The 24,054-nt window shown below is 39.0% G+C and overlaps 9 protein-coding genes, 1 long non-coding RNA gene and 1 pseudogene across 10 annotated transcripts in view; 5 read left to right on the top strand and 6 right to left on the bottom strand.

Moving 5' to 3' along the window:
* On the bottom strand, positions 598-1,956 carry LOC104717399 (ethylene-responsive transcription factor ERF054-like). The gene has a single exon (XM_010434955.1). It carries the CDS (start codon positions 1,830-1,832, stop codon positions 951-953), a length of 882 nt encoding a protein of 293 aa, XP_010433257.1. The 5' UTR covers positions 1,833-1,956; the 3' UTR covers positions 598-950.
* Positions 3,902-5,826, bottom strand: LOC104717398. The gene is made up of 6 exons (XM_010434954.2): positions 5,267-5,826; positions 4,973-5,193; positions 4,708-4,888; positions 4,537-4,622; positions 4,354-4,445; positions 3,902-4,273 (listed from the first exon to the last, which is right to left on the bottom strand). Exons 1-6 carry the CDS (start codon positions 5,342-5,344, stop codon positions 4,086-4,088), a joined length of 846 nt encoding a protein of 281 aa, XP_010433256.1. The 5' UTR covers positions 5,345-5,826; the 3' UTR covers positions 3,902-4,085.
* Positions 6,729-7,527, top strand: LOC104717397 (putative cell wall protein). Its single transcript, XM_010434953.1, has one exon. It carries the CDS (start codon positions 6,798-6,800, stop codon positions 7,155-7,157), a length of 360 nt encoding a protein of 119 aa, XP_010433255.1. The 5' UTR covers positions 6,729-6,797; the 3' UTR covers positions 7,158-7,527.
* Positions 7,908-9,058, top strand: LOC104717396. The gene is made up of 2 exons (XM_010434952.2): positions 7,908-8,211; positions 8,765-9,058. Exons 1-2 carry the CDS (start codon positions 7,975-7,977, stop codon positions 8,885-8,887), a joined length of 360 nt encoding a protein of 119 aa, XP_010433254.1. The 5' UTR covers positions 7,908-7,974; the 3' UTR covers positions 8,888-9,058.
* On the bottom strand, positions 9,114-10,192 carry LOC104717395 (proline-rich receptor-like protein kinase PERK10). The gene has a single exon (XM_010434951.2). It carries the CDS (start codon positions 10,068-10,070, stop codon positions 9,288-9,290), a length of 783 nt encoding a protein of 260 aa, XP_010433253.1. The 5' UTR covers positions 10,071-10,192; the 3' UTR covers positions 9,114-9,287.
* LOC104717394 (protein ULTRAPETALA 1-like) lies at positions 12,178-14,205 on the top strand. Its single transcript, XM_010434950.2, has 3 exons — positions 12,178-12,624; positions 13,357-13,681; positions 13,771-14,205. The coding sequence occupies exons 1-3, from the start codon at positions 12,414-12,416 to the stop codon at positions 13,943-13,945; spliced, it is 711 nt and encodes a 236-aa protein (XP_010433252.1). The 5' UTR covers positions 12,178-12,413; the 3' UTR covers positions 13,946-14,205.
* On the bottom strand, positions 14,455-15,256 carry LOC104717393. The gene is made up of 3 exons (XR_756194.2): positions 14,847-15,256; positions 14,670-14,746; positions 14,455-14,571 (listed from the first exon to the last, which is right to left on the bottom strand). It is a non-coding gene; the product is annotated as an uncharacterized LOC104717393 (long non-coding RNA).
* LOC104717392 (U3 small nucleolar RNA-associated protein 6 homolog) lies at positions 15,380-18,266 on the bottom strand. The gene is made up of 6 exons (XM_010434948.2): positions 17,797-18,266; positions 17,030-17,701; positions 16,235-16,684; positions 15,978-16,150; positions 15,721-15,898; positions 15,380-15,628 (listed from the first exon to the last, which is right to left on the bottom strand). Exons 1-6 carry the CDS (start codon positions 18,187-18,189, stop codon positions 15,536-15,538), a joined length of 1,959 nt encoding a protein of 652 aa, XP_010433250.1. The 5' UTR covers positions 18,190-18,266; the 3' UTR covers positions 15,380-15,535.
* Positions 18,372-19,910, top strand: LOC104717391. The gene is made up of 2 exons (XM_010434947.1): positions 18,372-18,777; positions 19,107-19,910. Exons 1-2 carry the CDS (start codon positions 18,405-18,407, stop codon positions 19,793-19,795), a joined length of 1,062 nt encoding a protein of 353 aa, XP_010433249.1. The 5' UTR covers positions 18,372-18,404; the 3' UTR covers positions 19,796-19,910.
* LOC104717390 lies at positions 20,766-23,711 on the top strand (annotated as a pseudogene).
* LOC109127072 overlaps positions 23,724-24,054 on the bottom strand; it is a 4,873-nt gene continuing 4,542 nt past the window's right edge. Inside the window, exon 2 of the mRNA XM_019231396.1 lies at positions 23,724-24,054. Within this exon, the coding sequence (XP_019086941.1) occupies positions 23,898-24,054 (157 nt within the window). The 3' untranslated portion in view covers positions 23,724-23,897.

Genomic DNA, 24,054 nt, shown 5'->3' with positions numbered 1-24,054 from the left:
CTAAACTCTATATACTAATTCACGGTTGAGAACTCTTTTCTAAAAAGAGCTACTGAAGAACCGTCGAACTTACATGGAAAAAACAGAATCCGCGAACTCTTGCACATTTCGCAAACTGATCAGCAGAAGTATTACCACTACGAGGAATATATCTAATAATCAACAAAGAAAATAAGCTCCTTTAATACATAAAATCCTTCAGCTCTACTGCAAATGCAGGTTATGCCTCTGGGTTTGAAGTCATATCAAAAAGGTCCGAACAATCAGTCATATTGAGGATACTAGTCAACGGAATCGCCAATAAGCACTTCATCGCCCATAAAAGAGTTTCCAACTCAGATCCGGTTCTCTAAAACAAAATAATGTTGGTTTTACCTTTACGTCCAACGGTTCCGTTTTAAATCAATTTTGACCCAACAAAAGCCAAGAGGAATTCACAGGAAGGGAGAGCAGACATTAAGGATTGTTGGTCTTAAAACTTTTGGTCCTTGTTTCTTGCTCATTAGAATCGAACCCTCTAGTTCTTTCGGAGGTTTCACTTGCCTTCAGCGTCCCCAGAGTGCACTTCTTGGAAAAACTCAAAGACACATTCACAGATGCCCAAAGATCTTCCATGATAGCCGCAGAGGTCAATGAATACAACCTCTGGAGAATATTTGACAGTGCCAAATTGTAAAATTATAGATAAACAAACAAACTCGATGGACAAAGAGGACATCTATGTATGTAGCCATAATCAAACACTCTTACACACATATAATATACTAATGATGATATAAAAAAATAAAAAAAAGACTAATGATAATAGGAAACATAGGGAGAAAGTCGAGATATATAATGACTGATGTGTCATGTGTGGAGTGGGAGATCACCAAAACTGTCTCCATCCAAATGCCAATGAGCACATAAACCTAAACTAAAAACCTACAATGTGGGATTAGAACCTTTTTTCAAAAGAAAGGCCTCATGGGACAAGAAAGAGAAGAAGAAGAAGATGAGCTTTCTGAAAACTGATGAGAACTGTCCAAATCATCCCAAAGGGCACTTTCAGGACCCCATCCTGATGTGACTGCATTGTACCACGCTTCAGCCATGCCTTCCTCTCTCTCATTATCAGCCACTGCTACTTCCTTGCTTTCCAAGTTAACCTCGCTTGGCTGTGGCGTTTCATCTTGTTTCTGATGCGGCGAAGAGTTTGAATCATGCACCTCGTTTTCCATATTCACGAAATGCTCGGGAAAATTAAGCGTTGCGTTATGACCCCTCAGCTTGAAAGCTTGGCGGTCGTAGGCCATGGCAGCTTCCTCAGCTGTATCAAAAGTACCGAGCCAAAGACGTGCCCTGCTTCGTGGCTTACGGATCTCTGCGACCCATTTTCCCCATTGACGTTGTCTCACTCCTCTGTATAGCTTGGTTGCGCTGTAGGGTTGAACACCTTCTTGGTTCATCATCATCATTCGTCCTCTTGGGCTCAGATTCAATGTGTCTCTCCAGTATCTGACCAGATACTGCTGCTGCTGCTGCTGTTGTTGTTGTTGAGGACTAAACGAGATCATTTTCTTCTGTCCTTGCATTGTTGGGTCATATTGTTGCTCAACCGGAACGTATGATCCGAATTGGTGTTGTTGGTTTTGCATTGTTGGATCGAGATAAAAAGGGAAAGCCCCCAACGAATAAGGAGAAGAAGAGGACTGGAGATAAGGTTTAGGTCGATTAGGAGGACTCTTCATCTTCTTCATAGATCTTGGAGACGTGGAGGAAGCTTCTCCTAAAGAATGATCAATACCTTTACCTTTTGTAATACAAAGATTTAGCTCCTCATCAAAGTCCATACCTGCTTCACTACTGGTACCTTAGCTTACACGATTGACGATTGATTGACACTGGAAGAAATAAAACTTTGAGAGAAGAGAAATAGAGAATATTGTGTGGTTTTGTTCTTATTGGTAAGAGAGGGACGACTCTACCATTGGCTTATTATATATGAGGGAGAGATTAGATATTTTTTTTTGTCAACCGCTTTTGTATTTATGTATTTAGTTATTGACTATTCAATACTATCTTTTTGGAGTTGTTCCTTTGCTTTCACTCCAATTCATTGGCCAATTGAAAGTTGAGAAACTAAATTAGCGTTTAAAAAAAAATTGTGATATTGATTGACACATAAGAAGAATACAACGCGCATAGATGAAGAAAGAAAAAAACATTCACGTCCGTACGAGTGCGTGGCATCCTCTGTTTTTTTGGACGGTGAACGCATTCATGAATTCATGCTTCCAAGTTCCCATCTTTCCTCCACTTTATCTAATTATTTTCCAAAGCTTTTAATTTTCACAAGGCCACCACCACTTTACAAGCTTAAAAGATAAGATTAGACTGTGAAACAAAAAAAAACTCGATAATTTTCTTAAGAGTTTTATTATGGAAGTTATATGCAAATTGTAAAATGGAAAAAGAATTGATGTTGGTGTGTAATGGTCGGCTAGCCGCGGCTAAAGGATAATAATATCCCTTATAAGAGTAAACCCATTTGATTGTCAATGTCAACCCAACGTAGTAGTACCTAATTATTATAGTTTTCTTCAATCTTCACGGTCGGTGATTGGTCAAACTCAGCTTTCACTTTCTATTGTGATATTTTGGTTATTATTATTCCCACCTCCCTCTCAAAAAGATACTCTCACAAGACCGACCATGTTTGAAAAAAAACAAACTTAGAGGAACTTCATCTGTTAGACAAAATCATTCTTTTTTGGTAACTGACTTCAACATATTATCTCATCACGTGCGTATCTATCTATGTTTGAAGTTTATTCTATCATATCTTTCCATTTGTTTGAGGAATACTTATTAGTTTATAAGTATTTTCAGGTGGAAATCCAAATTAACGGTTGGAATCTACAGTTGTCATGTAAATTTTTAGTGCTAAGAATAAAATCGAAATCGAACCAAACTGACCCAAAATTCATCAATCCAAACTTACACCGAATTTTAGTATAACGTACATGATATAAAAATCTATATACCAAATAAAACCTATTTCGACCTCAAGAGACTCATGGGCCACTGACATTGAATTTGCATCCAAACGTATATCTTCGAAATATTTTACCAATGCTAAAACAAATGATTGACCAAACAATGCCACTACAACAGTTTTAAATGGTTTTTTAAAAAGAAATATATATACACATAGTACATATAACGTTCTTTTATTATTCAAACTTTATTACGAATTATATATTGTTTTAATCAATTATCATCTATAGATTTTTCCACAAGTAAGTTTTTTATTTGGACAACACACTTCAATTTAGGTCAATCAGAACGTGCTATAACAAGTTTGCATATTCCATTCCATGGGATTAACAAAAGAAAGAAAAAGTAGCAAACAAATTAGATAAAGCTATAAATTTGTCTTATTCCATGAAAAAATGCAAATAACTCCTTCAGATTAGTAATCATCGTAAGAAAGTTCGTAAAATATACTGAAATTAAATTTGAATGTGAAACAAACTTAATTAAGGGCCAGTAATAAAATTATTCAAATTTGGACAAAAATCCAAAAGAAGCCATAACATGACATCTAGAGACTAGAGTTATCTTGAGAAACAATCTAGAAAACAATAAACAATACCAAGTAGTAAATATCTTAACATTATTGTTGTAGAATACTCTAGATACTTGTTAACAAATATACGGTAGAAAGTTTTAGAGAGACTAGAGACTTAGTGCTAGTCCATTAAATAAATTTGCCGTGTTATATCATGAATGTTATGACCGTTCTATATGTGTAACTTTATTTTCATTATGAAAAAAATTAGCAAGTTGTTTATAAAAGAACCACCAAAATCAAGGGAACTTGCGTTTAAGCCACAAAAAATTAGTAGAAGATAATAAATGCACTGAGCCCATCATCAATGAGACCCCAAACCAAATTTAAGAGAAAAAAACATTTTGTAGAAAAAGTCAATCCCTATCATTTCCAAATAGTCCCAAATGACATCCAACATTATTGATATGTGCTACTCTTAAACAACAAAAACTAGATTGTTAACCAAGTATGAATCTAAAACACTAATGTATCAGTAATGAGGAGTAGTGGTGAAGTAGGTGAAGTCATGGTGGTGGACCCTTAGCTGCTTTAGCCAAGAATCTGCTACGCTTTTAAGGCAAAGCAATCTATCATTGTCCCATAGCCTCCCTTGCATCTTGTAAGTGGCCATCCCAAATGCACCCACACTTATCCTCTTCCTCTCCTCTTTCTTCACATCTGTTTCAATGCCAAGGGACTTTAGACATGAATAATGTACTATACGTAAATACACATCCAAGAGGAAAGTGAAAACTCACCTTGGAAAGATGAAGAAAGCGTGTGGTAAGTGAGGAAGCAAGTAGACAAGTCCTTTATGTTTCTATTCATGGGAATGTGATATATTGGATACCTACATATATGATTAACACCATCACCATTTGAAAAACATTAACCTTAAAATTTTGTTTTCTGAAAACCACACAGAGAAGAAAAGGTCAGACCAAGCAACAGCCATCCAACTAGCAGGAGACAGATCAACACTCCTCAATGACCACAACCCTGCATGTCTATCTCCTAATTCCTTGATCTGAAAGCAGACAAAGACTTCGTATAACAATTTAAAAATGATCAAGAAAGTACTTAAAGAATCAACTCTAAGGAAAGAATCAAACCTTATCCATGAGAGGGACTCTAGAGTAAGGTGTACATCTCTCGAAATACTGCAAGTAAGAGTAACCAAGGCGATCAAGAGGTTCTTGATGATCAAATCCTTCCTCTGAAGAAGAACATCCTTCCCATCTCCACTCCTCGCTACATGTCTCGCTACCTGAATCCCCAGATTCTGTCTCCTCCCTCAATCATCATTTCATCACAGCAACATCTTAGATTCATAAAAACTTGTTTTATGTTTCTGAAAATGGCATAAATGATCATTACCTTAAAGCATTGAGAACAGAATGAGAGGTGAAAATCTGGATTGCAGAGAGGTAAGGAACATAGTACTGGACCAATGTCTCGTCCGTTTCCGAGACAATGGGGACACCTGCACCGTAAGCGCTCCACTCGTCGAAACAATCCCAGAAGTCGCTCAACCTGAAGTACTCCACGCTCTCGCTCTCCAACGGGTACCACAGAGGATTCAGGTTCTTGATCTGTGTCTGCCAAACACACAATGTCAGATCTTTCAGAGAATTGTTTGAAGAAGAAGAAGAAGAAGAAAAAAGTGTGAACCTTTGGGAGGGAACGAGAAGGGACGATAGGTGTAGTGCAGCGTAGGAATCGGTCTAGGTTGGATTCATCAAAACCCATTATGATCCAAGAAAAGAACCAAAACTCTACCCACAAAAAACAGAGAAGAGAAGGAGAGAGAGAGAGGAGAGAGTTTTGCGGGATTCTCTTTCTCTGTACGTATCAAAGAGCTCAGTTTTCCGACAAAAAATGTTTGCTTTATTGGACAAGCATTTGAGACTTTCACGGCAATGTCAGAAACCGAGAGATCCCGCAAAAGACTGAACGAAAAGAAACAAAAACTTTTAATGAAAAAAACACCAACGGGGACTCTGTTTTGAGAAATGGTAAAAGAAGTAAATGTATCTACTTTTAGAGAAAAAATAGAGTTGGGAAATAGGTTTAATATATAGAAAACCAAACTCCATGTGACCCATTCTTCCAAGGCAGGAGATTATTGGTAGATTCACCTGTCCTTCTCACAACTCTCCACCTTCTTCATTTATTTTCATTTCATTTAAATATGTTCGTTTCTCTAACTTTGTCGGATGAGAGATTGAGTTTTGTTCCGGTGACTAAAACAGAGCGAGATCCCTAATAAAGTCTCCTTCTTTAGGACACATCTTCAAACTCGATCGATCACATAAGCAATACTTAAGGAAAAACAAAGAAACAAGGTCATTGACTCATTCAAGTCCTTTTTTATATAATTCATATGGTGTTAAAAGAAATCATTAACATAAAAAAGGACATGTGTGACAAGATCAATCGGCAAATGCTGTAAACCAAACAGTTGGTTAAAACCAAATACTTAACAATACAAGTTTGACACATTCAAATAGTAAGGACATGGGGATAATTAAAGGTACGGATAAGACTCTTTGACTTTTGGTGAGTTTTCTTTCTACTTCTATTAACAACTGTAAATTAATAATCCGTACGTAAATGTAATAAACAGAAACATAAAGAAGAAAACTATAGAAGAGGTCAAAGTAGTTGAAGGTTGCATTTCTTTTACCAACTTTGAATGAACAAAAGAAAAAAGAAAAGAGATCAAACTCTTTCAAAGTGGAAGCCGTCGTCTCGCTGACTCCTTCTTCGGTTATTTTTATTTTTTTGTATGTGAAAGCCAAATAACTCTGCAGAGAGAGAAGACAGCGACCTGGTTGCGGTTGCACTTGCACACAGTTTAATAGCCCATCATAGTTTGGGTTTACACAACCAGAAATTACTAATTTAGGCATTTGTGGGGAATGGGGTGACTGATCATTCATCATGCACTTAACTCACCGCCAATACTAAAGATGCCACCAGACTTTTTATGCCCTCTCTTTAGCAAGTAAAGCACTTAGTTTATTTTTCGTTTAATGTACCCATAATTAGCTTGAACCATTTCACTCTCGTCTACCCATAATTAGCTTGAACCATTTCACTCTCGTCTATAATATTACAGACAACTCTCTCTCTTCCTTCTTCACTCCACAAACCAAATATTGAAGCTCTTCTTACCTTTATCATCAACTAACACAACACAATGGCTTCTACTCTGAAAACACTGACAGCCACAATTGTTCTGGTAAGCCTGCTTCTTGGAAGTACAGAGCACGTGACCGGAATGCGTTACATTTCCGATTCCCCCGCTCCTAGTGAGAGCAAACATTCAGACTTTCTAGTGAACATGGTGCCCCAACCATCTGGTCTCGTTCCTGGTTTTGGAAGGTTCTTGCTGCCTCCCACACCTAAGCTGCCTTTCCTTCCTTACAAAGATCCCCTTGCTGCTGCCCCAATCACCTCTTATCCAACTCCTCCCAGTCGTTTTGCCTCAAACACTGGATATAAATCTCGCAGTCCGAGTTCAATAGAAGATCAAGTTCCACCAGTGCCTCAACCATGAGTTTTTTCTTCAACCTGTCAACAAATATAAGCATTTGCTAGATACCTTCTTCTGGTATACATTACATACAAATCTACTAGTCATTTCATATCGTTGTGATCTTTCTCTCTATTTCTCTACTGAAAGAAATAATGTATTGAATGAATTCCAGAGCTTTTGCTCATATACTATCTAAACTAATGACAAATGCAACCAAAAATATATTACTCTGACAACAAAATGAGATTATGGACAGAGGGATGCGAGATTTTAAGTTTCCGTGTTCAAAGCGTCAAACCAAAATTGCGAATGATGTACTTACAATGTGATAAGAAAACGATCACCATTATCAAACCAAAGGTGATGAAAGGGTTGGTTCTCACGCACCCAATACCTTGAAGATGATGAAACAAAGGAAGCAGAAAAATATAAAGAGGAAAAGGTAATCAACGAACACGAAGAAGTTCGTGGATCCATGGTTTCCGTTTTTCATCTTCATCTTCTTCTTCTCCTCTATCTCATCCTCATCAATGGGCACAATCTTCGCCATTGCCCGATCAAGTTTTCGCGGGATTCCGAGAGAGATTTGCTCTGCTCTTCTTCTGCGATCGATTCGTCCGTCGCTCGTGTTTTATTTATTTATAACTTGAGCAAGATAGGCCCATTTATAGAAGGCCCATCAAAGAATAAAGCCCCAAATACGAATGTAGTAAGAAATGTTGAGTGTTGTTGTTGACTAGTCAAACTAATAGTAATCTGAGAGAACTTTGGCAATTATCTTCTTTCTAACTTCTTCCTCTGTTTTCACTAGCTTACTAGTCTCATTCAAGTTTAAAAAATGAGCGGCGGATACGACCATCGTAGGTTTGGAACGGAGGCTCCTTTAGCGGCGGAGGGAGAAGGAGAAGGACCTTTTAAGAGATCGGTGAGTGCTTTACCGTTTTGTTTGGTGGCAACCGCAGTTCTAATCTGTCTCTTCGTTTTAATGGCTATCTTCGAGAAGTTTGTTTTCTTTAAGAAAACTACTCCATTACCACCTCTCGACTCAAAGCTTCCTCCTTTTGCTTCCCCCAAGGTTCGTTATTTTTCCTCTCTACATTTTTTTGCCTACGTTCTTGGTTGTGTTGATTCTCCTTACTCAAGAATTAATCAAGATTATTCGCTTTGTCTTTGCATCTAATGAGGTGATCAATACTGATCATCCCAAATATTATGATCATACCTATGTTATTGTTTTGTTAAGCAGTGAGATTAAGATAAAAGTAAACTTGCCGATGCATAGAATAAGTTCGATGAACTCTGTAAGTAGTCAGGAGTTGGTTGATTAGTGTGTCAAAATGTACATGGCGATTTATTTAGCAGGGTTTATGCTGGAGGAGGAAGCTATTTTTTGTCGTATCTTTAAAAATATTTGCAAAGTCCAAAAAAAGGATTACATTAAATGTATAATTATTCTATGGGGATACAAAACCCCTTGATTCATGCAACGAGGTTTGAATATATATACGCAGAGTAGGAAATAAGATAGTAAGTATATGTTAAGAGGATTTGTCTACACACTAGTTGTCTTTTGTGTGGAATGATGATGTCATGTAGTATTATAATCTTTTGTGTTTGTATGTATGTAGATGGATGTATGTAAGAGAGAGATATCAGTATTGATGCCTGGAGAAGATGTCCCAACGTTCATTGCTAAGCCATGTCCTCAGTACTACTCATCATCAAGCAGCTCTTTCTCAAAACCTTCTTGAATTTTTGTACCATTATTGGTTGGGTTACTCTTTATTAGGACTTTTTATTTTCTTTATGAAGCCTAAAAAAAGAAAAAAAAAAAGACAAGTCTTTATGTAGACGAGTGAGTGATAACAGAACAGTGTTCTATGTCTCTGTGTCTGCTTATCTCAGAGCAAAAAGAGCAGCAATCTCCATAAAAAATAAAGCTATGGAATTTGTGAAGCGTTGTGCATAGGCTTCCCCTTTTACTTTTACTAGTCAAATGAACAATAAACAAACAAAAAGGAAAAGATCCGCAAAAGATTTGGTTATATGATACATTCCGCAATTTACAAATCAAAACAGGGAAAGAAAAAAACTAAGATCAAATCAATCACATCAGAGTTAAAATGATGAACATAGTGAGAAGAGATTTTATCAGAGAAAGATGAAGCATTCCATTGACACTTCAGGGTCTTTCACAGCTTCTCCATCTTCTTCCTTCTTTACCTCAACAGCTACTTTCTCAACTTCTTCCTTCTTCACCTCTGTTGTTGCTCCGTCTTTCTCCGGCGCTCCAACTCGTTTCTTCATGGGGCTTCTCCTTGCGGCACTCGGGCCACGAGTGGCTGGAGACTGTGAGCGACGCCTAGGGTGGTTATCGGACAACCCGCTCCGTGGGAGTGGACCCGAATCTGCATTTCGCCGGTTGTGAGTTGGGTTTGGTTGACGAGACTGTCTCTCTCGGACTAACCTAGGACGGAGCTGTTTCCCACCCTGAGGAGAATGTCTTTCTCCCGGAGATCTGAGGACTCTGTCAGGCCTGTTGCGGCGAGAGGTGGAAGAAGGAGGAGGAAGAGGACGGTGGGGTTTGCTGAGAGCGTCGTCTTCGAGGATAGAAGCAGCTGTAGCAGTAGTAGCGGTTGAGTAGCTGTGAGAGACAGAGACGCTGCAAATGTCTGACTTGCTTTGAGAGATTTCCGGAGCTGGAGGAGGTGAGAGAGGATGAGGAACTTGAGGTTCTGAATCTGAGATAACTTCGGGTGCGGAGGGAACGATGTCCGGAACTTGGACAGGGACGGAGATTGGTAAGGGTACGGAGACTGATACTGACTGAACCACGACTTCTTTCACGGATTCTTCTTCAATGGGTGGAGGAATCTGAGCGGCGGCGACTGGTGGTGGAGCTGTGACTTTTCCGGCACTAAAGCAGCATCCCATTTCTTCTTACTACACTTTTTTAGTAATTAATGGAATGTCTCTCTCTCTCTCTTCTTTCACTAACTCTTACTTACTCTCCCGAGATGTAAATACTGGTTACTCTTAATGGGCCTATTTTCATTATGGCGGCCCAGACTTACTCTGGGATCCATTATGCTTTTTCAAGTGTTATTTCCTTTTTAATTGTATTTTAAGCCGCAATATTTTATTAAGATTTTAGTATCTGAATCAGCTCTGCCCTGACCCATTTATTAAGCACGAATCTTATATTTGTCTCGTTCATATTGTAAAGACAAAAAACGCTGGTGCGTGCTTGTTTTGTTTTGGTGTAAGAGGCTTTAAAAATATTCAAAAAAGGTATGCAAGATGGACAAATATCTCGCTTGATAGTGACCCATCATCGTTTGGACAAATTACCCACACAACAACAAGGGCATACCGATTGCCACGGACAATGACATGTTATGAAGTACGTAAACTGGTCATACTAATAAGAATAAGATAAGAACTGAATTGGCCATCATTTTTTACATCATTTTTGGAACAAGAGGCTCGACCCGACCAATCCGTTGTTGGTTTTTTGTGTGTTACCAAAACTTGAAATGGAAAGGACCTAACATTGTTGCTGCAATGCAAACGAAATAAATATTCAGCTAAATATAACTTATATTTTTAAATATGCCAAAAAAGAAATATGACAAGTTGAACTATTATGTTAAACACACATAAGTCGGATTTTAAATTCATTACTCAAATTCTCAACAAAATCGAACAAAGAGATTGAGTAGCAAACTAGCAATATCAGTATGGAAAACCAAGAAAGTAGAAATTAGAAAAGGCCAAGGCTCATAAATTTCTAAAACCCAAGCCCATTAATTTGTCAGGAAATAAATGCTTTGAGACTCCTCCATAAGTTCATTCCCATCCGCCACATATTTTTGGGAAACAACTAGGAATTGAAGGAAGGAAGAAGTACTACTTATTAGAGTCTTAAATGTTAGACAACAAATGTTTTGATGGTGGTACATCAAAACCACAATTTAGTGAACAACTTGTTTATATGTTCATGTCCCTGAAAAAATATTATTTCATTGTCTTCCTTTTTGTTTGGCGACATTTTTTATCTAACCATTATATTTGTATGTACATTCTGTTTTTTTTTTTGTGTGCAACCCCATCCATTATGTACTTGAGAAAACAACACATACTATACAATATACATACAATTCATATGGGTCTACATATAACACTAGTCTCCCTCATCTATATTAAAAAAATGAGTTCCTCGAACACAGACATATACATTACAAATATAGATATGACATTGGGGTTAGAGCGCATTACAGGAATACCTAACAGACATAGATGTCAATGACGTCGTCGTCATGTACTTGGTTACTAGTTGTTTTATAGACAACAAGCTTGATTAACTCTTTTTTTTTTTTTCAATTAAAGAACCAAACTTTATACATTTCTTCAACTTTTATTAATAAAAAAACTAGCCAATGGGGGGAGAAATGATGACTCGGTAACCCATGAATCCTGATGAAAGGGAAGAGCCCAAGAATTTGCAGAACCTCAAAGAGAGAAAGAAAAAAAAAAAGACTTTCAAATTACAAAATCAAGAAGAAGGTGAGAAGAAGTAAGTACAAACGAAAAAGGGAGTTATGACATTATAAAATCAAAGGAGGACCTGAAACACTTGACACAACCCTATTCCTCAACTTCTTTCTTCTCTCTTGTGTCTTATCAAAGCCTCTCTCTATCTCTCTCTCACCCACCACCGCCTCTGTTCTGAATCTGCTCTTATCAGCCATCTACATTCTCTCTCATCTCATCACCCCTAACACTGTTATGTAGGTGATATATATATTGATACTACTACTATACATTAGCCCTGTATAAACAAAATATAAAATATAATATATAGTATATAATCCAGAGGACCCATATGCCCCACGAGTTTTGTTTTGTTGGCCAGCTAATTCCACATCCTTTTGTATTCTTCTCTATAACCCCAAAATCCACAAGGCAAAGAGAGAGCCAAAGGGGGGGGCTTTGGCTTAAACATAAAGGCGCACTCTTTCTTATTTATTTCTCTCTCATCTCTTCTCCCGAAAAGCCCTTAATAAGCTTTTGCTTTGATATATCAGATCTCTCTCTTAGCGGCTTTTGAGATGCGTGCTCCTTTAGGGCTTTCCTTTTATACCCCAAAACGAGGCCTCTCCTTCTTCTCTCATCTACTAATTCTAACCCCTTCCTCTTCCTTCTCCTCTCTCTCTCTCTCCTTTTTTCTCATACGCTTATAGGGAGAGAGAAATCTCACAGAGAGAGAAGTGAGTGATGGCGAACGAGGAAGAGATGCAATGTGGGTCGATGTTGTTCAAGCAAGAGGAGTTACAGGAGATGAGTGGGGTCAATGTTGGTGGCGATTACGTTGAGGTCATGTGTGGTTGTACCAGTCACCGATACGGCGATGCTGTTGCTAGACTTAGGGTTTTCCCAAGCGGAGACCTTGAAATCACCTGTGAATGCACACCTGGCTGCGATGAAGGTCTCTTCTCTCTCTCTCTCTCTCTCTTTATTCCTTCGGTCTCTTTCTCGTGTCTTTCTGATGCTTTTGGGTAAATGGGTTTTGATTTGTGTGCATGTTACATGTGAATGTGTGTAAGATTAAAACTTTGATGCCTCTCGTTTTTCTCTTGACTTGTCTTCTAACATTTAAGAAAGCTTTTGCCTTTTCTCTCTTCATTATTTTTCTTTAGGTGGTGTGGTCTTCTTCTAGCTCTTCGTTTTCTATAGTCCTTTTGTTTTGCTGGTTGGTCTCTTCCTAGCTAATATTGCAATGGGCTAGTAAAGTTAAGGTCTTTAGCATGATTACATCTTTATCAACAAGACTGCTCTTTTCTTTCTTAGCAGTTAAACTAGCTACCATGTCTTTGGATAACGTTTGATAACATTCACGGTCAATGATGTGTGGTAGATCGGTCCTTTCAGAATATGAAATGGCTTGATTTGTTTCACTGTTAAGTTTAGGCCGTCTGTGACTTGATGATCTTGCGTCTCTTTGTTAGTGGCAAAATAGTAGCTTTATTGACATATGATATGCCTCTCTAAGTTGTACATACGTAGTATACCTCTGATGTCAAAGCTTGATGCAACCTCACTGCCGCTAGTTCCTGTTGCTACCAAAACCATCTCTAGCTTTTCACCTATGGATGCACATTTGGAGCTCTCTTTCGAAAAGAGTGATCTGACTTGAACAGTTTTGATTCCGTGATTGTAGACAAGTTGACACCAGCTGCGTTTGAGAAGCATTCTGGAAGAGAAACGGCTAGAAAGTGGAAAAACAATGTGTGGGTTATCATTGGAGGTGAAAAGGTTCCATTGTCAAAGACAGTACTGCTCAAATACTACAATGAAGCATCAAAGAAGTGCAGCAGATCAAACAAATCACAAGGTGGAAAAGTTAACCACAGAGATGAGTTTGTTGGATGCAACGATTGCGGGAAAGAGAGGAGATTCAGGTTGAGGAGCAGAGACGAATGCCGCGTGCACCACAATGCAATGGCAGATCCAAACTGGAAATGCTCAGATTTTCCATACGACAAGTAAGGTTTCTTTGGTTCTTGTGGTTGTATCTGTTTTAAGTTGTATGCAAGTGATAGTATTATAATAATGGATGGTGTGGTGGTTGCAGGATAACATGCGAGGGGGAGGAAGAGAGAGGGAGCAGGAAGGTGTACAGAGGCTGCACACGTTCACCTACTTGCAAAGGCTGCACATCCTGCGTCTGTTTTGGCTGCGAGTTATGCCGTTTCTCAGATTGTACCTGCCAGACTTGTGTCGACTTCACCAGCAATGTAAAAGCTTGAAGAAGGCAGTCAACTATGAAAAAAATTGTCTCAGACTTCCTTCGTTGCATTTAATAACTTAATCCTAAAATTTCAAACTTATTTATCTTATCTTCATGGTTGTGAATGGAGCAATTGAAAAAAAGTAAGGAAAAAAAAAGTTGATTTCCAAGAAGAACATGCAGACGAGCATGCCTGAGTTTAGTGCATGTCTTGATTTTTTGGCTAGTGGCAGAGAAAAAAACATAAAAGTGTTATTAATAGTTTGTTGTTACCCTTTATTTTATTAGCTGTTGACAGCTTTGTGAGACGAAGTTGTCAATGGCACAGCTACTACGGTCTGTGATTTAGGAGATGGGACATGGAAAGAGACATTTTCTTAATACCCAAAAGGCCCTGAGCTCTTATTTTGAACACACTTACCAAATGGAATCCCAAACAAAAAGTGATGTAAAATACTTTATAATTTGTGTATTATTATCAACCCTATAAACAAACAAGTTGGGTTTAACATATAGACTTAAGTCGTCTTCACCAGGCAAAGAGGATATGAGAATCTAGTTTAATCGTAAATTCTTCAGAAACAGAGCTCCATTTATTAGATGTGTACTTCATTCTCATTGTGTAGCATTAGCATTTACAGGCTGCTGCAAAGTGAAGAAGAGGAATAAATAAGAACGTAGAAGTATGATGCAGCAAATGAGCGTATGTATAGTAATAGAACCAATGAGTGTATAAGTATAACCTGCTTTTTGTCTCCGGTGAAGAGTTTGTAACCGCTGTCAAAAAGCAGACCCCAACCGGATAGCGAAATAAGTACAACTGCAAAGGCATGAATCAATCTTACTACGTTTTGGGTACTCTCTACAAGACTACAAGCACAAATCCATCATATCACTACTAGATAAGTACAAATACATACATGTTCCTCTTTCCAGTTTCGTGGGTTCATGGGCTGTTCGCCTGTTCCCAAAAGCTAACTTTAGCAGCTCCATGATCACCGGGACATTAATATATATCTAACATTTCATGTACTGGGAGAAGAAACGAAAAAAAAACAGCCACCTTCCCAAAGTTTCAACCTTTCTTTTTGTTTTTTGTGTGAAAATGCTCAAATAAGATATTCCAAAGCAATCACAGATAGAGTACCAGCGGCACTGGCGAGACCACGTCGTTGAGTAATAGAGGCCGATAGCGATTGAATCTGAGCTAACCTCGTGGCACGGCGAACGAAGAACGATATCGAGCTCGAATCTGATACAGGTTTGATTCTCCCCAAAGGAAAGAAGGGACGATCAAGTGAACAACGAAAGAGACCCGAGTAATAGTGATTTTTTTAGTTGGACTGTTAAACGGTTCGCATTTCAACCTTAGAAGGATAAGGCTAAAGGGGTCGGTATTAGAACCAAAAAAAGTAGTATTCATGTGAAAGGTGAAACCAAAAAAGACTGGGCATATGGCAACATGTTCTTGTATCAAAAATGTGTCTAGTGTAGAACTAGAATCATAAACCAGTACATAGTCTTCTGCTCTTTTACAACCAAAATCTTCTTAAGGATCACATAATTTAAGATCGCATAATTGAAACCAACATCCACAAATACGCTCTACCTACAAATCAGATCCAACTACGAAATCCGCCGAATCCTTCAGAGTCTTTCTCGCGCGCCAATACACTCCATTGGCTGTCTCCGACGTTCCCATCTGCAATCAACACCAGAAACATGGTCAGTAGAGTACTTCACATTAAGTCATAGTGTGGATTTTTCAGTCATGGTGTTAAGAATCCACTTTACCTTTCTCTCCAATGAGTAGTAATGCTTCCACAGCTCCACGTCTTGATTGTAACTAGCAACAGCAGAATCATACAGCTTCCGGGCATTACTGAGACTATCTTTATCACCTAAAAGGTTGGTCTCTATTTCAATGCAATTTTTGTATAGAACAAGACTGGGACCGGGAAGAGCCAAGAACCTGCGAATTTACGGCAACAATGGTGAGAATACATTAACATGTGTGACTCATTGGGAATGGAGTAGGAGTAGTGACTCACCTCTTGTATATCTTCCTCGCACTGTGGCTCCCTTTTGTTTCAAGAACAAATTTCACCACCGTGGAAGCAAGGGAAAACACATGGTCACTCCCATGGTTTTTGGCTACTGCTAAGATGGACATCTCTACAAGCTTGTCAAAATAAGTTCCCTGATGAGCAAAGAACTTAAAAGCCTGCAATACAATAAGCATTTTATTAGGATAGTCTTATATATCAACTAACTAGGGTATTGTCTAGAAAATATATAGGTCACATACCATTAGCCACAGGCTCTCAGATTCTGAGATCGGTACGTTCTTCCAAGCATGTGAAAGGAGCTCAAAGACAGTTTGCAATTCTGCTTTACTAGGAGTTGAGTTCCCTGAAAGTGATCTTATTTCAATGGAAACTCTTGAAAGCCACAACTTAGCTGATGCAGAAAATTTTCCAGAGCAAAGTTTTTCTGCTAGCTTCTGGGCTTCATGAGTCTTTCCCAGTTTCAAGTACAGAGAAACATATTCATCAGCAAGCATCTCAGTCAAACACCCGGTTTCATCAGCCTTTTGATACACGTTTATGATATGTGAAATGTAGTCCCCAGTCAAATTAGACGAAAGGGAAATTTCATCATCGTCCCCATTTGACTGTACAATAGACTCCATCAAAAACTTTATATAAATTTCAAACATAGAACTTGAAGTAACAGTTTGCAAGCCCTCTTCAAAAACCTGCATTCAGGAGACAAGGTTTAAGCCCTATCAGATATTTTATTTTTACTAGTAAGCCTATACAAAATGTGCTAGAGTAAGATAGGACAATCCTAAAAGACAAATCCCGTATAACCAATGTCCCTCTCATCCTCTCTGACATTATCAAACTAGGGAATTTGACTTCAAGTTTAAACAAAAAAGAGTGCGAGGAAAATAAAGACAAAAAGTTTGATTTTATATTCTACTTCAACTTTCAAGGAAGTGTCGGACAACTATGGCTTCCATTCTCAACAGACTTCGGCATTTACTGAAATTAATACTTTCTAGTTATTAAGTATATACATAAGTGGAGATGAGCTTTACCTGAATAGCCTTTTGCATTTGAGGATTGGCAAACTCTAAGCTTCTCTCTTTGCTAATACAACCACTCATTTCATGTCTAGCAAGCCAATTCCAGTATTCAGGGTCCTTGGAAAAATCACGCTTCAGGTCACTTAGAATCGTATTCCGGATTTCATCTGAATGGGCCAAGTCTGTTGCCTCTAGAATCTCCAAAAAACGCTTCCTCAAGTCAAAACTAGAAGGAAGAGACTCAACAGCTCCACTGTAGATTGCCTGAAGAACATTGGACCCTTTTTCCCGAAAGAAGTCAACTTTCTCAGTCACATCCTCAACATCTTCAACATTAGAGTCGTCACTTTCCTCCTTTTCATTTCCATCTATCTCATCTAGCGACATAAACAACTCTTTGTTTTCATCTTTCCACTTCTCATCCTCTACACTTTTCGTATCACGCACCAAACTTCCTTTATCCTCACCAAGGGCAACTCTACGAGCTTTCAGCTTATTTAAGTAAGTAAGTTCCATTCGCAGATACTCAACCCACAAGTCTTCAGATTTAGAACACGCTCTCAGTCCATTCTGCATAAGAGCACGAGCTGCAGCAACATTCAAGTTTCTATCAAATTCCCAAGCCGCAGCATATATCCACACTCCAGCAACTTTTGGATGAAACCTAATAGCTTGAGCCAAGGCCTACACATGTTACAGATAAAGATAAAACACAAATCAAATCAAACCTATCTTCCAAAATTTCATCAACAAGATATCATATTTGAAAGCTTTATTACCTTCTTAATTCTCCCATGCCTCTTCTGTTTACAGAACTCGAGATACCTAAACCACAAATTGATATCTCCCTTATACCTCATAGTCGCCAATCTATAAATCTCCACAATCCTAGCCACACCGGCGAAATCAGAAACCGATTTCTTCTTTCTTTTCGTAGAGTCACGCCTCACCGCTTTCCTACGTAGCAGGCGAAGCTCATCGAGCTTAACCTCATAGTCAATATAGGCTATAAAATCCTCTTTGAGTGGGCTCGGACGCTTTAATCGGTACTCGAACTTACGCCTCTGCTTCACGATCTCACTAATCTCTGCACGAGTGAAGATTCCTCTACGCTCTAAATCATCAAGCTCGTCAACCATCCGCTCGAGGCGGTACTGAACTACGTCGGCCATGGCTGCTGCTACTCGTTTCTCGGCGGGGACTGGTAACGGTAGGGCAAACGCTTAATGCATCTTCTCCTTCTTCTTCTTCACTTATTATATATGGGCCGTAAGAGTAGGAAGATGTTTGGGCCTAAGCCCAATATTTGATGGCCCATTGTTGACTGCTGCTCCAGTGTATTTGTGTTCTTCTTGGGAAAAGCTTAGAAGCTCAGGTCAGGACGACGATGACGCTCTTAGCTCTCTCTTCATCTCTTTATTCTTCTTCTTCTTCTTCTTCCATCTTCTGCCGCAATTCTCGCATTCCTTTTTCTCCTGTGTCGCGTCTTTCTTATCTTCATGGTGATAATAAGCTCACACTTGCTCCACCGCCGCAGTTTATAAATGCCGGCGTTAGTCTCCGTGGTTTCGGTGTTCCGGGCAAGTTTCCGAGTGTAAGAGTTAGGGTTTCGACGAGGTGCGAGAAAGAAAATGCACCAAACGGTGGGATTGAAGATGAGGCTGAACGATTTGCTCGGCGAGAGAGCACGATGCCTGATAGATTCAGATATTTGACCAGAGAAGCTCCGGACAGCCCTGTTATATGGCCTTGGTTTGTTGGTACTTTCCATTACCTTTACCTTAGTTTGAGTGGTCTTGTTCTAACAACTCGAATTAAACCGGAAAGATCAAATTTTGGATTTAAAAATTCCATTTTTGATGTTGTTCTGTCCTCAATTGCTGGAGCAATTCTGATTTAGAGTTTGATTGGTTTTAGTTTCCCACCTAAGATTGTGAATGGATGGATTATTTGAATATTAGTCTATTAGTTCGAGAGTTCTTGTGTATTTTACCTACCTTGTTGCATAGTTGGATTAGGGGAATATATATTCTAGTAACATGAATGATCCTTTGGATAGATTAAGTAACGTCTTGATCATCTGTTGCAGCGTTAGGGTTTCTTATGTATGCGTGGAGAGCAGTCTTGTTTGAGCTATCCAACTGGAGAAAAGCAGCTTTTGCTATCCTTGGGTTTGTAGGAGACCTTTCCAAGTTCGCATTGGCTCTTGTCTTCCACTTTATAGGCGATCCCATCACTTCTCTCATCAGCCTTGTTGAGACTGCAATGTACAGTATCCGGGCGTTCTACTCTGGGATTGTGGCTTACACGCCTGTGAGAGAGTTAACCACGGTGATCCTTCTTGCATCCTCAGTGCTTGCTATAGGAGAAGCTGTTGCGCTAAACTCTATCAGCAAGCAGCCGTATGTGGTAACTATTGCGGGTCTTGGTGGGTACGCAGCAGTGCAGAGTTACATCTCAGAGCCATTCTTCTGGACTGTTTTGTTGGGTTTGTATGGTTATTCCCGGTTGATAAAGAAGAGGGACGATGTGACCTCAGCTCTTCCTTCTGCAGCTGTTCTAGCAGGAGTAGGTGAGCCATGGGTGAGAGTGGTGGCCATCACAGGGTATCTGGCTTTAGCCATGTATCACAATACAACTAAAACCACCTCAGAGGAAGAGAGCCAGAACTTACGGAGGGCACCACCAATACCTTTGTTGGCTGCAGCATTGGCTATTGGCGTCCGGCTTGCTGCAAAATGGGCTGGTTACAGACACTTGACTTGGATGATTGTTTGAATTCTCTGCTGTAACAAAGAAATTTTAGAGACCATCAAAACTAGTTTGTGTTTTTGTACTTGTACGGTTGTACCTCTCTCCGGCTCTCCCAATGTTTGAAGAGAATTTCTGATAATATCTTCTGGGTAATGATAGTAAATACGGCCCATTAGTGTAAATAAAGCCCAATTAGTGGAATGGTCGTGGGCTATTTCTGGCTAGAAACGGTCCAAATAGATCACAGCTATAATTAGGGCTTCGCGATGACCTCTATATAATGGAGTCAGCTTCTTCGTCTTCATATCTCATTTCTGCCTTAGCCACTTTGTTCTTCATTTTGATTGTCATTGTTGGAGGCTCTGTTTGTTATTTTGTTGTATTGGTTTTTGTGGGAGAAAGGATTTTGCGTTTTTTGTATATATATATATATATATATATATATTGCCTCACATCACCTTTAGCTTATTTTCTATATATAATCCACGAAAATAAAAGCTAGTCATCGAGGCATAGATTGAGTTGCGGTGTTAAAACGTGGAGGCATACTTGTTCATCATAGTTTAGCCTCTAAAATTATCCGCTAAATCACTTGTTTTTGCCATATATTCGTTTGGTTTTTTTGTTTACTGGTTTCCAGATCTGAACTTCGTTTGAGATTGACGAATTATCATCAGATTTATTTTGAAACACCCGTGAATCTTAACTGTTGACTAAGCATAAGCTGCTTGAACAAGTTTGTTCATATCAAATATGAAATGGGGTCGAATGGCTTAAATTAAACAAATTCAAGGACAGCGATTTCGACTTAAACTGACCCTATTTACCAAAAATATTGAATCTGTCGTATTGGTTCTTAATATAATGGTTCTCTAAAAAATTACAGAGATAGTGCCCAGTTCTTATGATCATGTGGGGTGGTTAAAGAAATCGATAATGAATTAGAGTTCATTAGAATTTGTCACAAGTTCCACATGGCAAACTTAAAATAAATTAACTAAGACCTGAATCAGTCGGTAGTTAAAATTATAAACTTTTTTATCCAGCACATCTGGATTCTAAAATGTCTCTATCAAAGTTCAATACTTGGTCATAGCTATGTCTCCATTGTTTCTCCTGGATCTCTTCAACTTGGTCCCCCTAGAATCAACCCTCTTTTGTTCAAGCTTTATCCGGAAAAAAAAATGACATTACTTTCCTCTCTAGGAAGAGTTTCTCGATCTGCCCCACTTGCCTCTAAGCTTCTTCTCCTCGGCACTCTAAGGTTTCACTGTGTCTACCTAAGATTCTAACTTTTTCATCGCTTTCCGAAAAGTCGGGACCTTTCTTTGATTTATATGATTCGTTTTCTCAGTCCGTTGTATCTTCGAATCTCTGACTTTTTACCGCCTTTTATCTTAATCTTTTCCATAAAAACCGTTACTAGTGTAGAACTACTTCTGATTAGCTTGTTCTGCAAATCTTTATCTACTTCTTTACTTGTGTGGTGAACAAAACCTGTGTCTGTTTTGTAACTTCGCAAATATCACTTTTTGGAGTTGCTCATTGAGGGTATTTTGTGTATTCTTTACACATTTTTCAGCGGTGGAAGTATAGTGGCATACTCTGATTCTAACACAGAAGTTAGCAAAAAGGAGGAGCAAAGGAAGAAGAAAGTAGTTGTGCTTTGGACTGGATGGGCTGGTATATCTTTCCTTAAAGATCTCGATATAACTTCCTACGATGTTCAGGTTGTGTCTCCGCAGAACTACTTTGCCTTTACGCCATTGTTACCTAGCGTCACCTGTGGAACTGTTGAAGCTAGAAGCATTGTGGAGTCTGTCCGTAATATAACTAAGAAGGTATGTACTTTGGATCTCTCTTTCAAACTGTATGCAGAAAGAGGCATCATCATCATCTGCTAAGCTTATGTAGCCTTTGTTGTTGTTTGCAGAAAAATGGGGAAATTGAATTGTGGGAAGCAGATTGTTTTAAGATCGTTCCTGTTAACCAAAAGGTTCACTGTCGACCAGTTTTCAAGGATGATCCTGAAGCAAGCCAAGACTTTTCACTCGGGTATGACTACTTGATCGTAGCAGTGGGAGCACAAGTCAACACATTTGGCACTCCTGGTGTACGTGAGAACTGCCATTTTCTCAGGTTAACTTCATTGGTTTCAAGTTGTGATTTTTAAAATTCTTCCAGTTTCATACTTCAATTCATATAAATAAATAAAACACTGCAGGAAGTAGAGGATGCACAGAGGATTCGTAGAGGAGTGATAGATTGCTTTGAAAAAGCACTCCTTCCTGGTCTCACTGAGGAACAAAGACGAAGAAAGCTTCATTTTGTTATTGTGGGAGGAGGTCCTACTGGTGTGGAGTTTGCAGCTGAGCTACATGACTTTATTCAAGAGGATGTCACCAAAATATACCCATCAGTCAAAGAAATCGTGAAAATAACACTCATTCAATCTGGAGATCATATTTTGAATTCGTAAGTAGAAAACAACACTGTGGATCCTTTTTCGCCATTTCTTCAGCCAAGCTTGAGTTTGACTAAATGGTTGTCTGCAGATTTGATGAACGTATCAGTTCATTTGCTGAGCAAAAGTTCCTGCGAGATGGTATTGATGTTCAGACAGGAATGCGTGTGCTTTCTGTGTCTGATAAGGATATCACTGTGAAAATCAAATCAAGTGGAGAAGTTGTAAGTCTTCCTCATGGATTGATATTGTGGTCAACTGGAGTTGGAACCCGTCCTGTTATCAGCGACTTCATGGAGCAAGTTGAGCAAGGAGGCAGACGTGCGTTGGCAACTAATGAGTGGTTACAAGTGAAAGGATGTGAGAATGTTTATGCAGTTGGCGATTGTGCTTCCATAGCTCAACGCAAAATCACGGTCTGTACTCTGTGAACCCATTAGACAGTTGATGTTGTATGTTGATGTTGTTCCGTTAGACTGGTGCATGCTGAATCTTGATAGATTCTTTGATTACTTCAGGAGGACATTGCAAACATATTCAAAGCTGCAGATGTGGACAACTCTGGAACCTTGACCATGGAAGAGTTGCGAGATGTTGTTGATGATATCCTTGTGAGGTACCCGCAGGTGGAGCTATACTTGAAAAGCAAGCATATGAGGAATGTTAACGATCTGCTGGCTGATTCTGAAGGAAAAGAAAGGAAAGAAGTAGACATCGAGGCATTCAATACGTAAAATCATGGGTTTTGTCTAGGGATTCTGGGTCAACGGTCTGCTTGTTTGTTTGTATAGGTCGCTGCTCAGCAAGGTGCTTATCTTGCAAAATGCTTCAACAGGATGGAGCAGTGTAAAGAGCTACCTGAAGGTCCTAAGCGTTTCAGAACTGGCGGGCATCATCAGTTTCGCCCCTTCCAGTATGTCTAATCTAATGAACTCAGGACCATGCATCCTCATAAACTTTTCAAGATATAGAGATGAAACCTCTTTGCTTGATTACAGGTACAAGCACTTTGGACAATTTGCTCCATTGGGAGGCGACCAAGCAGCTGCTGAACTACCTGGAGACTGGGTTTCAGCTGGAAAAAGCACCCAGTGGCTCTGGTATTCTGTTTATGCAAGGTATATAGTGAGAAACTCTTATTATTCGTTATATCAAATGTATAGAATTAAGGGTTGAAACAGATGAAACAAAAATGATGTGGTGAATGCAGCAAACAAGTCAGCTGGCGAACGAGGGCTCTGGTGGTGTCAGACTGGACAAGGAGGTACATATTCGGGAGGGACTCAAGCCGCATCTGAGACATTACTGCAAATTTGTTATGTGTTTGTGAGATTGTCTTTAAGGAGAACCAAAAGATTTTATCTCTCCCTGTGTTGTTTGTTTTTTGGTGTAAATCTCACAAAAGCTGTGGCGCCATCCTTGTGATTATAATAACCTTCTTGTTTGTTTTTGGCAAAGCAAAACTTTTTGAAAGAATCTTTCTTCATATGCAAAAAAGATAACAAAACTCGCAATCTTTGTGTATTTAGACAAGACATTAAGATTCTTTGCTCTACAATTCAGATGCAAGCAAGCAGAAAAACAAATCAAAACCAACCAAATTCACAATCAAGTCACCACAACAAGAGTTGAGGTTCAATTTTGATAAACCGGATCATTCATTCATTCTTCAAACCTGAGAAGCTGGCAAAAAGTGAAATTACGATCCTTGCTTTGTAATTCAGCAACTCTTTTAGCAGCACCTGAATCACGAGGGCTCCCTCCAAGACGACGAAGCGTTCTGATCTTAGGTAGCTTCTCACATATAGGAGTCTCATCA

This window comes from Camelina sativa, chromosome 10 (genome assembly GCF_000633955.1).
Source record: "Camelina sativa cultivar DH55 chromosome 10, Cs, whole genome shotgun sequence".
Lineage (NCBI taxonomy): Eukaryota > Viridiplantae > Streptophyta > Magnoliopsida > Brassicales > Brassicaceae > Camelina > Camelina sativa.
The sequence above is the reverse complement of the archived record's forward strand: the minus strand, read 5'-3'. Positions and strand labels throughout refer to the sequence as shown.